The sequence below is a fragment of the Lactuca serriola genome, chromosome 7 (genome assembly GCF_051521515.1).
Source record: "Lactuca serriola cultivar US96UC23 chromosome 7, Lser_US96UC23_V15, whole genome shotgun sequence".
Taxonomy (NCBI): domain Eukaryota; kingdom Viridiplantae; phylum Streptophyta; class Magnoliopsida; order Asterales; family Asteraceae; genus Lactuca; species Lactuca serriola.
Genome location: NC_136414.1, coordinates 66,100,866 through 66,115,639, shown reverse-complemented (window position 1 = coordinate 66,115,639; position 14,774 = coordinate 66,100,866). Strand labels below are relative to the sequence as shown.

General features: G+C 33.3%; 2 protein-coding genes across 2 annotated transcripts; one reads left to right on the top strand and one right to left on the bottom strand.

Moving 5' to 3' along the window:
• Positions 1-1,078: 1,078 nt before the first annotated feature.
• Positions 1,079-2,747, top strand: LOC145063252 (uncharacterized). Its single transcript, XM_079010845.1, has 3 exons — positions 1,079-1,453; positions 2,012-2,046; positions 2,163-2,747. Exons 1-3 carry the CDS (start codon positions 1,322-1,324, stop codon positions 2,545-2,547), a joined length of 552 nt encoding a protein of 183 aa, XP_078866971.1. The 5' UTR covers positions 1,079-1,321; the 3' UTR covers positions 2,548-2,747.
• Positions 2,748-5,995: 3,248 nt separating this feature from the next.
• LOC145062795 (triphosphate tunnel metalloenzyme 3-like) lies at positions 5,996-7,103 on the bottom strand. Its single transcript, XM_079010389.1, has one exon. It carries the CDS (start codon positions 6,734-6,736, stop codon positions 6,107-6,109), a length of 630 nt encoding a protein of 209 aa, XP_078866515.1. The 5' UTR covers positions 6,737-7,103; the 3' UTR covers positions 5,996-6,106.
• Positions 7,104-14,774: the final 7,671 nt, after the last annotated feature.

The window sequence follows — 14,774 nt, the reverse complement described above, 5'->3', positions numbered from 1 at the left end:
TATGTATATATGATATGTACACGTGATATGTATATACGGTTTGTGTTTAAATGTTTTTTCAGGTACTTTTGGTTCAAAAAGGAAGGATCCGGCTTGATCGCATCACACCCACCATTAATTAGTTTTGATGATTTTGGAATTGTACTCTGATAATTATTTTCACACTGATATGTTTTCGATGGTTTGAAAAGAATTTATGATGGTTTTGGTTGACTTAAAAACAAAAAAGTTTTACTTAGTATTTTTGGGTTGTTACATGCCCAATAGCCAATTATATTCAAGCCTAAGAAATGTGTAGCTCATATTTTACACTCAAGCGTTCAGATTCTCTCTCTTTATGGTTGAAGAACGTAACTTTTGTAATTGATGTTTTCTTTAGTTTTTTTTATCATGTACGCTCTTATTTACTAGTTATGTGTATGTTTTTTGGTCATTTTCCCCGAAAATCGGAAAACTCATATGAAACAAAAAACGAAACTGAAACTGAGATGAGAAGAAATCGTAGATGGCCGAAATGTCATATGTGATTTCACCTTGTTAGAAATTACTTTTTTTTATATCTGCTACTAAAACTAAAGACGGGCCACGAGACCGTAGTTCGTATGATGAAACTGAAGTCGTGTCTCCCCTAAAACCGTGAAATTGAAGCCGGATAGATGTAACTGCAGATAAGGAAGCTTCATTTGCGGTTTTAATGACTATTTAAAAAAAAAAACTAAATTTTAACTATTTTTGTAAAGTAAGTAATAAAATGGATGTATTTGTAATTCTTTGTTATTTTTATATGACAAAATTCATTTAAAAAAAATATATTATACATGGTTATGGCCTGAAATCACAACCCATAATTCTCTATAACACTTCATCTGAGTCATTTATTTATTTATTTTTTGCTAAATCTTGAAAATAGTTAGAAAATTAGTCTAAATTTTTTTCTTCTTACTAAAATTATTAACAGTTAACCCCGATTTATATGAATGAATTATAAAGTTTTTAGTCAAAGTCAAAATTACCATTATGAGAAAATCGACTCCCTTTGCTTGTAGACAAAACCCTAGCCCCTTTCCTGATTCAAACAAACAAAAACATCTTTTGCTCCGACACCCCCCGAAGTTTCCACATCCGAACCCTAACCCAACACTCCCAGTCTACTTTCCTAGTCTAGTTTTTTACCTCCTTTTTCTTTTTCTTTTTAACCAACAGTCGTTTCCGTTTCAGTAGTTTCAGCTCCAGTTTCAATTTCAATTTCTCAGAAAATCTTTTCACAAATTCATTGAATTTTTAAGTGGGTTTCACGAGATAGTTTCTCTGGGTTTTCACAATGGAAGTCGCTAAATCTTTCACCTCTGATTTGGGTTTTTTGCAGAGAAAGATGACGCCTTTTCTTGCTGAAGCTTTGATTTCTGAAACCTTTGTGTCTGTTCATAGATCCCTTGCGTTCCTTCTCATGATGGTATATCTATTCACGAACCCTTTGTCCTTTTTGTTTCTGTTTCAGTTGCTTTTACTTTTAAGTTCACTGTAAACAATTGAACTTAATTTGCTGTTACTTTTATTTGTTTCTGTTAAAGAATTGGGGTTTTCGCTCCTCGAGTTTAATGTGTCGCTTTCTATATTTTGATTTTGACTTACAATCACATTCTTTTATGTGTCTTTTTGCTGTTTAATGTCCCGTGGAAACTTTAAACATGTTCTTGTTTTGTTTGTTTATGTCTATGACATAATCATCGTTTGTATATACGTTAGATTTTGCTGTATTTGGATGCCCACCAGGTGTTTGATGTTTTGATTATTTTCTGAACATTATTGTTTGGCTCTTGTTAAATTTGTGATTTTTTGTCTTTCATTGAACATTTTCTTGTTTGGTTAATAATAGTTAACAAATTTATATTGATTTTGAGAATATTACATGCCTTATTTAACAAAGGGTAAATTCAAAATATCATTTTTAGTTCATATTAATCTTTTCATATGTTGTAGCTCTAAGATTTAATATGTTTACACTTTTCAGACAGGACCTCTTATCAATGATGTAGTTACATCAAGGTAACTTTTTTTTTTTTCATGCTTTTTGGAGTTTTATTTGGGAATTGGGTCTTTTTATATAAACAGTTTGTTGTCAATTTGTGGTAATAAATAAAATAAAATCTTGAAACTTGCAGGTTTCTTTTCTCTGAGCTTCACAAGAGGGACAAGACTGAACATGAAGCTAAAGAAGGGAGTGATGATGATGATGATGATGATGATGACAATGATGAAAAAGATGATGCAGAGGAGGCAGATGATGATGCTGGAGATGAAGATTTCTCAGGAGAAGAAGGGGGAGAGGATGATGATGATGATGATGAAGAAGACCCTAGTGAAGATCCTAAGGCAAATGGTAATCAAGACGACGATGATGATGATGATGATGATGACGACGACGATGATGATGATGATGATGAAGAGGGAAATGATGATGGTGATGATGATGATGAGGAGGAGGAGGAAGAGGAGGAAGATGATGATGATGAAGAAGAACAACCACCTGCTAAGAAGAGAAAGTAAAGTATTTGGTAGAAAGGGTAAGTTTTTATTAGGTATGTCTTGTGGGATTTCAGAGTGTAGGATTATTAATTTAACTATCTGAATCTTTTTTTTTTCTTAGAATGATTGTGATCTCATGTTTTATTGTCATGAACTGATTGGTTTGCATATATTTAATATTCCCTTGATGAATAATCTTGGGATTTGTGTGTTTTAGAGAAGAGATGATTATTTATATGGTTATGATGTTTTCTTTGTTGGGATAATGTCAATGACTAGGGTTCATAGTTGGTTCATAACATCTCTTTTGTAGATTTTAGGGTTCTTAGAGTTACATTTAAATTCTTCATCTTGATTTGTGTAATGTGTTTATTTTGTTTGTTTTCTTCATCTTGACTTATGTTTATATTGTTTGTCTTTGGTAAATACCAAATTAATTAATGGTTTGAGAGGATCCTCAATGTTTAATCAATACCCAAATCAACATATTAGCTATGTTGAAGATGAAGAATAAGCTAATGAAGACGATAATGCTCTAATCAATTCATACAGAAACGTATATAGTGACGTATCTCTTACTATGGACCTACATACACTGTAATTATTTGTGTGGACCACTTAATTGATTACGCTCAAATAGTACTAAAAATAAGACATGTACAACAAAATTTGATTTATTACACGTGAGAGATAAAAAATTATGTCATTTTCTTCTGAAAAAGATTAATGTTGGAAGGGACAATCAAACATAAAGGCTTCAACATGTACCCCTTGACATGGAAGTTTGAGAAGAAATCTAAATGGACTTCATTGAGGGGTTGCCAACATCAAATGAGCTACATGTTATTCTTAGTCGTAGATCCCTTGAGCAAATATGGACATTATATTGGGTTAAAACACCCCTTCATAGTCTTATCAATAGTAGAAGTCTTCGTGTTAGAGGTGGTCGAATTACACGGGATTCCGTTGTCTATTATTTCATATGAGGCTAAAAAATTTCGTAGTCACTTTTGGAAAGAGATGTTTAAATTACACGTGATGCAACTTAAGTACAACACGACATACCACCCTCAAATATATGGTCAATCGGAGGTGGTATACAAAGGATTAGAGAAGTAATTACTGTCAAGGGCGGATTCAGGGGTATCCAGGGTGGCACCGGCAACCCATGACTTTTTTGGCTGCAGTGGAAAAAATTTCGAATTTTTTTAAAATTTTTATTTTTTCTACTATCATGCAACCCCTGACTTTAGCAACGGTTAAAATGGTTGTTGTATGCGGAATATTGGTACACTATGACATACCATTCCGGTCTAAAGATCTCACTATTTCAAATTTTATATGGGTGTGGACAATCCCTACTATTAAGATACAAACCAAATTCAACAAAATTGGAAATTATGAAACAACATTTGTTGGATTGTGGTGAGATTCTAGACAATGCAAGGATGCACCCTCTTGAGGCACAATGTAAGATGAAGCAATTTGCACATTTACATTGAAAAGGAGGTAACTATTAATGTTAGAGAGTTCATATTTCAAAAAATCCAAGGATAAAGACCATATCACATGAAGCCTTTGATTTGTAGTAGTAGTAGTAGTCCAAAACTAACCGCAAAACATATGGTCCTTATGCTACACTTCAAAAGTGGGAGTTGTAGCTTAGCGGTTGGATTAGATATATTTTTTACCACATTAAAACCTTCATTCAACTCTCCTAACCTTTTTATTTTCTATCTACTTCAAACTTCATCTTTAAAAATAGTTCATGTTTGGACTACGGATGAAGAAACCATATTGGCTCGTTCATTGATCGATGTAACTGAAGAGCCAATCAACATCAACGTCGACACGCCTATTTTGTGGAGGAGAGTCTGCGAAAGATACAACCATGATGTCTATCAACGTCGAAGTAAATATCAACTCTTCTCCAAATAGACATACAAACACAGCTGCAATGCAGTTTCAAAGTATGTTTCTTAGGATAAGGCGTGACGCAATAAACGATGAAAATGAAAAAAAAATATTCGTCAATGCTTTTGAGGTTTTCCGTGAAACAACTGACAAACCTTTTCAGTTTGTTGAGTTTTAGCAAGTTGTGAGACGGTGTGGGAAAAATGACATCAATATGTCAAATAAACTTGTTTTGTGTTTTATTTTAAGTTGATGTTTGTTTTAATGTTTCATGTGTTTTAATTTCAAGTGTCTTGTGTGTTTTTTGATTTTAAGTTGTCTTTTAATTTCAAGTGTATTTGTTCTTGGTACTTTAATAAAAAGATTTAATTTTATATATTAGTTTTTATATAAAATATATTTTTTTCTGTTTTTTTTAAAGTGTGTTGCATGGCAAAAGTAGCAAACCTCGTCTTCTAAATATCAAACTTTTGAAGAGTTGTGACAAATCCTAAGTCACCACTCCCTCTAGCTTATGCCTAGTACTTTTGCAAATAAGAGAAGCAAATCTAAACAATAATTCATTGCAATTTTCGATATAACGTAATGGAGTACAACTTGTAAATCGAAGTCATAATCCAATACATATCAAATATAATGCAACCTCATAAAAAAATCTATTATTTCAATTAAGTATATCATAAATATAAAATTGTGAGTTTAATAAAGTTAGATAAGTGCCATAAAGTTGATGTATTTTCAGCAAAGAGCTTTTGAGAGTCTTTAGATTTTATGAAAAAAAAAAACTTGAATTAAAGAAACAAGCTACATTTGGTAGCATAAGCTTTTAGCTTTTATTGTAAACAAAAACCTCATAATCAAAAAGCCACTTCAAATAGCTTTTGAGAGTTTTTAGCATTTTGATTTCAAGTAATTTTACCCATTTCAAAAGTTTACAACTACTTTTATCAAACACTTTATACAAATAAAAGCTACAACCAAAAGCTTTAAGCTTCATGCTACCTAAACATAAAAGTGGTGTTTGACTATTAAAAGTGGTGTTTGACTTGCAAAAGGTTTTGTAAGAAATTGTAATCTCAAGTTTATTAAATTCTCTCAAGTATTCAGTTTGCAACAAATGAAATGGAATTCATGACCAAAAAAAATTGAGACACAAAAATGAAATCCTATGAATTGAATTTCATGCATTGAAGATGGAAGGTTGAAATTCATCAGCCAGGATTTTGTAAATTCCATCAAGATTCAATTATGTACTCATTTACTACCAAACTTGCGATTTCAATGTAACTATATTTCGATTCTTGCATCAATTTACACCCATTTCAAGAATTACTCAAGTCCCCAATGTGATGAAAAAACACATTTTGAAGTTTCGAATAACAGCAGTAATCATAGAATATGATGATCCAAAATAAAAGAAAAATGTGAATCAGCATCGAAATCACATGATCCCAAACATCATAACAAAGCCATATCTGGTCTTTTATACCAATACAAAATCAAGAATAAAGCAACTCAATTCTGTTGACAGTGCAATCAACCAAAAAAGTCTAAATTAAGAGAAACGAACACATTATTATTTCAGGAAACAATTTAAAACCAGAAATACATATCCATGAACTCATTCAAGAACGTAGTAAACATGTAAATTGAAGAATTTAACTTACTATGGCAACTTCCCAGATCGAAAAATGGCAAATTTTGAAGCGACTGAATAGGAATAAGAAACCCCATTCTCCTTCAAGAACTCCTCGATCAGTTCTTTAGCTTTCTCAGGCTCAGTGCTCTCACACTCAATCTCATACAGTGTACCAAAATCGAAACTTGTTTCATCCACTTCAATCATCAACCCTTTCCACTCATACACATTTCTTAGATTCTTAAATCCACCCAAACACACAAACCCTAGCCCTTCAACATCGTTGATTTCACCAAAAAATTCATCTTTGACCCTTTTCATGATTCTTGAGGATTCGACCAGAGATCCTAAACGGTTTGGGTCAGTTAAACATTCTTGGCCAATTGTTGGATCGAGTTCTTCTTCGTCTTCTTCGACTCTGCTCACTCCGTTTACTAGTACGGCTTTTGCTTTGAGACAAATGATGCATTTAGTGGTGGGTTGGTCGTTGTAGAAGCGGATGCGGAGGACTGCGCGCTGGGATGAGAGTTGACCGGCGACGCCGTCAAAGAAATTGTTGTGTTGGTTGTGGGTTCTGATGTGGAAAGGGGAGAGGAGAGAAATTAGGGTTTTGTACGTTTCGGAATCGGGTATGCGGAGCTTCACTTCAACTTCCATTCTGGATTAGGGTTTTGGATCGGTAAAGGGATTCACAGAAACTGCAAGAACAAAAATGAAAAAACTATCGACTACGAGTTTAGGGGGTTTGAGTGGATTATTAAGAGGAGAGGCCTATGCGCTGAGATTTGGAAGTGGTGGCCGAGGAGGAGGAGTTGTTGAAGTGGTGGAGGAGAGAGGTAGCGCCGGTGGGATTGAAGGTGGTGGTGGCGGCGGAGGCACGCTTGCGAGATTCTTCGAGTTCTTCTTTGTCTTCGATTTTGACTTCGAGCATACTTGGTTTCCTCCTCAGCATCTTCCGGATTTGCGCGATGGAAATGGTTGCTAACTTGCTATGGTGGTGAAGAAGCACCGTTCATGGGAGTATTGGGTACCCGACCCGACTACCCCAAGTTTAAAGTATTTATACAAAATTACATTTTCGGTCCATATGGTTTAATGGCTTTTCTAAATCAAGTTTCCCTTTTTTAACTTTAACGTTGATAGTCCTTAAGTAATGGTTTTGTCACACATTTGGTCTCTCCGTTAAACTCCCTTAGACCATTTCCAACCCACCTCCATTTTTTCTCCCAAAAAATGGAGTAAAAAACGGGGCAAATAGTGTTTCATCTTCAACTATACTTCATTTTTTACCACATTTTTACTCCCAAAAAGTATATTCTATTATTTCAACTTACATAGATAATTAAACACACCCTTCTACTAATTTAGTTTTAACAAATATATAATTTATATTTCTTTCATTACATTAATATTAAATACAAACGATTATATTTATAATAAACTTATAAATAAATATTATACATACATTTATAAAAATATTAAACATACACGTTTTTAAATAAATAATAAATAAATAAATAATAGTATTGTCACTTGTTGGTTTTTATTAGATTATTATTGTAATATATAGGTTAATGACATGTTTAATAGCATATGTTATCGTATTTGTAATGTATATTTTAATTATAAGTTTTTATAAAATACGTTATTGTTTTTTAAAATTTCAATATGTATTAAAATTTTTATATGAATTTGATGAACAAAAAAGTGAAAAACATATTTTATATTTATAATTAATTAATATAATTTAATATATAACAAAATATTATAAGTATTAAATATTACATTTAAATTATAATTAGTAGGTAAAAATGAACTAGAAATGTATAATTATATAATAGAGAGATTAAATCGACAACACAAAGTTCATCCCCATTTTGGGAGAAATAATAGTATAACCCATATTTGGTGTAGTACTATTTATATCTCCAAAAATTGGGGAATAAATGGAGAAGAATGAGAGAAGAATTAGGAGAAAAAATGGAGAATGAGAGTGGGTTGGAGATGCTTTTAGAAAAAAAAAAAAAAAAAAAAAAAAGAGACATATGCTTCCCACACGAGGCACAAATTTCCAATATTATAACGGCTCACGGTCCTTTATATCATTCTACACTCGTTTGTTTTACATTGTGATATACCTCTTAGGATTAGTATTTCATTAATATCAATATAACATTTTCGCCATGAGTTTGCATGTAATCTTTTTGCCAGTTAGATTTGATGTTAGTAACTTTCTTTCCATGTTAGTCTTCTTATTAAAAACCTATTTATACCTGACTGTAGGGGTGAGCGCGGTGTGGTTCGATGCGATTATTAGCTAAAACCTTACCACTAACCGCAAATGCGGTTAATCCATTTTCAAAACCGTTTGGTGCAGTTATTTTTGTGGTGCGATTAGGCGGTTATTTTTGCGGTGCGGTTTTGTTTTTTTTATGTTGCGGTTATTAACCACATAGATTTGGTGTGGTAATTTTGTATGGTTTTGAACCACAATTTAGAGCTTAAACGGTTTTAAGAGTTTAAACATATTATTTGTAATAATAAAAAAACCATAAGGTATAAGAAAATAAATTTAAATCACAAATAACTAATATCTTAAAAATGTCAAATCAATAGTAATTAATAATAAATATCTTAAAAACGTCAAATGAATAATAATTAACAATAAATATCCTAAATTTGTCAACTAATATCTTAAATTTTTCTATCTTTCATCCATGAAACCTATCTTATTTTTAATATTTAATATATTAATAATTAATAAAAAAATGTATAAAATATATGCGGTGCGGTGCGGTTTTTTTGCGGTTTTCGAAAACTAATAACCGCATCGCACCGAAAGTTTGCAGTTTTTGGAAAACAGAAAACATCACCATCGGTTTTTATTACGGTTACGGTTTATGTGATTTTTACGGTTAATTTTAGTTGCGGTGCGGTTTTTGCTCACCCATACCTGACTGATTTATATTCATATTATTCATCAATCACGTCCAATAATTGATTATCATACGTATATCATTTTCCACCACCTTTTTCAACCTAGTAGACTATAGATATGACATGGCTTCCTCATAGTTGATATGCTCATCATGACCTACTCAAGACTTATCACTATGAGATATGAGAAAAGTGTATCTTTTTAGTGCATGACATACTATATTATATCTATGAACAAACTATATGACATGTTCCTCAATAACTCTTTGTTGAAGCTCAACATGTTCTATAATCTCTTGTTAGTTATTAGTGTCAAGACGCTCTTTGTTGGTTAATGAATGTAAGCCTTACAACCTCAAACTCTTAAATATGTTAGTGATGGTTTATTACTACCTCTATTTATGTGGATTCTAATTTGATTGACTTTCATGAAGAACGTAAGTCTCACAACCACAAAATCTTAAATATGCTAGTGATTGTTTATTACCACTCCATATTTTACAAGGTGTTTTATAGACCTTCTTTATTAATATAAGGTTTATGACTCTCGTTGTAATTTTTCTAAATCATATTATCAAAAATTGATTGGAAACACAATGCGATTAGGGCTGCAAACGAACCGAGCCGAGCTCGAGCCTGAATAGGCTCGGGCTCGGCTCATTTAACTATTTATAGGCTCGAGCTCGAGCTCGGCTCGTTCGAGCCTTATGGTACAAAGCTTGAGATCGGCTCATTAAGAATTGTATGGACTCGGGCTCGGTTTGGGCTCGGCTCGTATACGATATACTCTAATTTCCTAAAATAGTATTTATTAAATTATTATTTATTTTAATATATAAAAATAAAAATAATTTTTTTATTATATATATGTAGGCTCGTTTAGGCTTGTGAGCCTAATCGAGCCAAGTAACAGAGGCTCGAGCTCAAGCTCGTTTAATAAACAAGCCTAATATTAAGTTCGAGCTCGGCTCAGACTCGTTTAAAATCGATCTCAAGTCGAGCTTTTAACGATTCGATCTCGAGTAGCTCACAAGTAGTTTGGCTCGTTTGCATCCCTAAATGCGATATTATTAACATAACCATATTTAGCAATGTTCAGTTTCTCATCTCGATTACATCGTTGTGTACTGTGGTGACCCAAGTGGAGTTAATTGCAAAAAAAAATCCCACAATTCCTTAGACGATTACTAAAATCCTTACTAAGATACTCACCACCCCTTTGAAAAAGAAACTTAATCTTTTTATCTAGTTGATTTTCTATTTCGTTTTAGAATGTCAAGAATACCTTAAAGGTTTCTATAACACCTTTATCTAGGGGCTAGATTTTTTTAGACTTTTTGGTAAAAATAAAAATTATTGGAAAACTTAAATAAAATAAAATTAATGAAAACAAATCATAATAAATGAAAAAATGATTAAAATTTATACAAAAGTCGTTATGGGAATTTTAGTTATTTTTATCATATAAGATGAGTAATTATGTAATTAGCAAATAGGAAGTTACTATTTGTGGGTTAAATTGTAACATCCTAAATTTAGGACTAGATCATTAAAATAATAAGGTAAATGAGTAAATGATGATTTATATAATTAAATCATTATGGGATAATCATATCATTAGTTGATATGAATTTTAGAAAGTTAGAAGTAAAAAGAATAAAATTTCAAAAGTTAAAGGGCCAAAAGTATAAAGTTTGCAAAGTGAGTTGACCAAAGGGTTAACTGAATTAATGAAATGGACTACCAAAGTTATAAAATGGACGACGAAGGACTTATTATGTCAAAACTTAAATTACAATCCTAAATATTAAGGTTTTGTGGGTTTTAATCAAAAGATGTAAACTACAGGGACCAAATGGTAAATTATTGGGAAATAAGGATGTATCTACTTCCCTCAGGTGGAAAAGAAAGTGAATGAGGCATACCACCTCCTCCATGTTGGTGATTTTAGTGTCACCATGTCATTTTATGTAACTGAAACTAACATTTGAGTTAAGGGGCTTCATAATTTGTACTTTAATATATGTACGGGTTTGTGCGGAGTGCACACATGTATAAGATCAAATTAGAAGCCGGTTCGACGACAAGTCGGGGGTCCGGGGCAGTGCTCCTGGGTCCGGGGTTTCAAAAGGGGCGACACCCCTTTGGCGGGGTCTAGGGGCAACTCCCCTAGCGGGGTCCAAGGGACAGAGCCCCAAAACCTCTCAGAATTTTACATATGGGAACATAATGGGAAATTCAGATTCCTGAGGGTGATTATGGTAAAACTAACGAAACTCGTTAGTTTTGGAAACCCTAAATCCTCATTAAAATCCGGATTACAAACCCTACTTTTTCTTACACTCTAAAACCTCTCCACTACAAACCCTACTTTTTCTTACACTCCAATGGTGATTTTTGTTCTCAAAAGCTTCTAGGGTTTGATTCAAGTGAAGATTTGAACACCCAAGCAAAGAAAGGGTGGAACAAAGGATTACAAGGTATAATTTATTCCCCTCTTAGCCTAGAAATCGATCTCATGATGTGGGGAAAACCCCAATGGCGGTTTTGTATTGATTCTTTGATTAGGGTTTGGTTTTCTAACCTCCCTTGAGTGGTTTCCATGGTTCTAATCTTAATACAATCATCCCATTGATTGATTTAATGATTTTGGTAAAAATCTCCATGAACCATAGAAAACCCAACTTAGGGATATTGCAATTGATGATTAAATGGGATTGGATTCTATGATCTTGATGATATTTGATAGCATCAAATCCAGTTGTCTTGTTTAAGTTCATCCATAATGGTAGAATCAAGTATAAACTTGGATTTGTATTATTTTGAGGGAAATTGTGATGAAAACAATGGAATCCTTTGTATGTGAGCATTTGACGAGTATATGGTACTCATAAACATGTGTTGATACTAATAATATGATTTGAATGCAAAAACATGAAGACTTGAATGATCTTTTGTTAAATTTATGGAATATTTGGCCATAAGAGCATTTTGGAAAATCTATATACAATTACATGATGATTAACATATTAGAAATGAATTACATTCATGAACATGAATTTACAATCTAGTGATGACATTAAAGCATAAACATGAAGGAATGCTAGTGAAGTTCTAGCTCTAGTGATTTTGAGCCCAAGGGAAATTTATGAATATGAAATTGGGAAAATATGATGACATCAATGGATTTTATGTATTATGGTATATTTGTTGAGCAAATGAACTTCATAGCCATGAATGGATGATATTAGAATGATTTGGATGCAAAATAATAAGTGTTGATTGATTATTAGATGACCCATGGAGTTTGTGCTAATAATGGGAAAATAGGAAAGTTGGAATGGAATTGGACATTCCATAAACCCATTAAGGACTTAACATGATATTTGTGTAATTTTAAACACTTGAGAACATCCAATGATGTTTTGAATGACTTTATAATAAGTCACAATGGTTGGAATGGATGGGTGAGCATCTTACACTTTTAATCTGTCACACCCCTACCCGACCGATGGCGAAAATGTCGGGTGGTGACAGTACATAGATTTCCCAAATTATAGAGCGCAAATCATAACTGCCTATTTAAACGAAAACTAATATGTCTTCGAGCCGATGATCCCTTCTTTTCTTGATCTTTACTCCATCATAGGAACACATGCGATTTTTGAAAACATCAACTTGATGTTGGTGACTCACAAGTTTTGAGGTAAAGGTATAATAAACTCTTTTGAAAACTTTTTTAGAAATTTTATGATTCTTAATTTCCTAGTTTCCTATGTTTTATTCTATCGCCTCTTAACCTATTATCTTTTTAGGACTCTCTGCTAATCGTATCGTATTATCTCTATAGGATCCTTTATTAATCCTAATTTGTTATCTTTGTAGGATATCTAACGATCATATCTTATTATCTTTTAGGATATCTTATTAATCCAAACGTATTTTACTCACCATTCTAAGGCGTCCCTAATGGTAGTTGGATATCTAAGGTGTTTGTAATGTATTACCATGAACCCCCATAATCGACGTTGTTTGACTAATAATTTTCCCGCCATGATGCTTCATTGGACGTCAAATAGTGAATAATAAGAAAGTTATCCTACCCGGATTATAGCTAGCAACCGCAGGTGGGGGTGTCAATCCCCGTATAGGTATATATTTATCTTCCTAGCTCTCGCAAGATTAACGATTATAGGTATTGGGAAATCCAAATCTAATCAAGTCTACTAGATGAATATTAACAACTCACTAACATATTAACCTTAGATATTTATGTAACACCCGATTCCTAGTACGTATTTAAATCCAAGTAATTTCATATTTTGCTCAGGGACTCGGCGAGTTGGAGACCCAACTCGTCGAGTAGACTCGATGTTGACCGGGAGGTTTAGTGACCTACTCGATGAGTCGGGAGACAGACTCGACGAGTAGGAGCTGTCTGGATGAAACCCTAATATTTAGGGTTTGCACCCTATTTGTGTAACGCTCGTGTTTCTGGGCTAAGCATTAATGATGATGTAATAGTCTAGGTTAATCTTTGTAACCCATTTTGAAATAATAAGAATGTATTATTTGAGTATTCTGTGTTTTATGCTTAATTGTATGGCTTAAATGAATTAAGTATAAAAATAAGCGATAAAATAAAATCTTAGATAAGACCTATATCGATACATGAAGACGTAGTGGTCGTTACAAGGATTCCGAATATATAAAGAATGCCGAAATCCAAGTTATAACGAAGAAGTTATGACCTGTCGAAGTTTCGCGACAGAACTGGTACGACACTGCGTGACATAAATAGTGAATTTATGATAGAGCGATATTTAGCCTTAGTGATCTAAACAAAAGTCGTAGAATACATTAAACCAAGAGCGTGCATAAAAAGAACATCTAAATCTTACTTTGTATAAGGTAGTTATGATTTTTCGAGGTTTCGACTTAGCGGTATGCAACCCAAAGTTCGAATATGAGATCGAGTGGTTTCTAGCCGAAACAATCTAAAAAAGAATCGAAGATTTCATCGATAGTAGTCCAACGGTGAAAAGACAGACGAAAATGGATGTCAGATGAAGAAGATATGAATTTCTAACGGAGTTTTCCTGTCCCGGCCTACAAAAAATAATATAATAAAAATAAAGTCAAAATTAGCCGATGGCGTCTAAACAAGAGTTGTGGAGCATAATTTCACCTACGCATGGATATAAAGAACGTCGAAAACGGAGATCGTATGTGAAAGTTATGAATTTCTGAAGTTCGAGGCATGCATCCCAAAGAGGGAACGCCCTACGTTCAATACTTGCCTCTGGAGTGGCCACGTCGATGCTGACTCAGCGGATAAGGGATAGGATCGGAACCCTTCTCCTATACACCGCGTTCGCGGCAGACTTCACCCTATAAATAGATCATAAAGCCAACCGAATTTGGTTGCTCAATCTCTTCTCTCTCACCTGTATTACATCGTTTTACGTGCAAAGTAAACCCCCGAAGCCCTGGTATCATCCCAACACCCGAAGCAAGTCTCAAAGCCCCGAAGATCCCGAGAAACAGAGTTCCTGAGCCGAAACTCTGCCCACGAGAAGCTCGGTTTTTGGAAGACATCCCGGTTTCATCGAAGATTATTATTTTTAGAGTCATAGTGATGTCCAAGCATCATCTTATCAAGTGAGTGTATATTCCTTTTCTTCTAACACATAGATACGAAGTATTCTCTACAAAATACGTGTTATGTGTTTGTATATTGTTTGCTTATTTGAAATAA

What these genes read in the sequence shown, in the direction of transcription:
- LOC145062795 (XM_079010389.1), bottom strand. Translation starts at nt 6,736, where the DNA reads ATGGAAGTTGAAGTGAAGCTCCGCATACCCGATTCCGAAACGTACAAA.
- LOC145063252 (XM_079010845.1), top strand. Translation starts at nt 1,322, where the DNA reads ATGGAAGTCGCTAAATCTTTCACCTCTGATTTGGGTTTTTTGCAGAGA. An exon ending in TTGCGTTCCTTCTCATGATG is followed by an intron (nt 1,454 to 2,011) that starts GTATATCTATTC and finishes TACACTTTTCAG; the next exon opens with ACAGGACCTCTTATCAATGA. An exon ending in AATGATGTAGTTACATCAAG is followed by an intron (nt 2,047 to 2,162) that starts GTAACTTTTTTT and finishes TGAAACTTGCAG; the next exon opens with GTTTCTTTTCTCTGAGCTTC.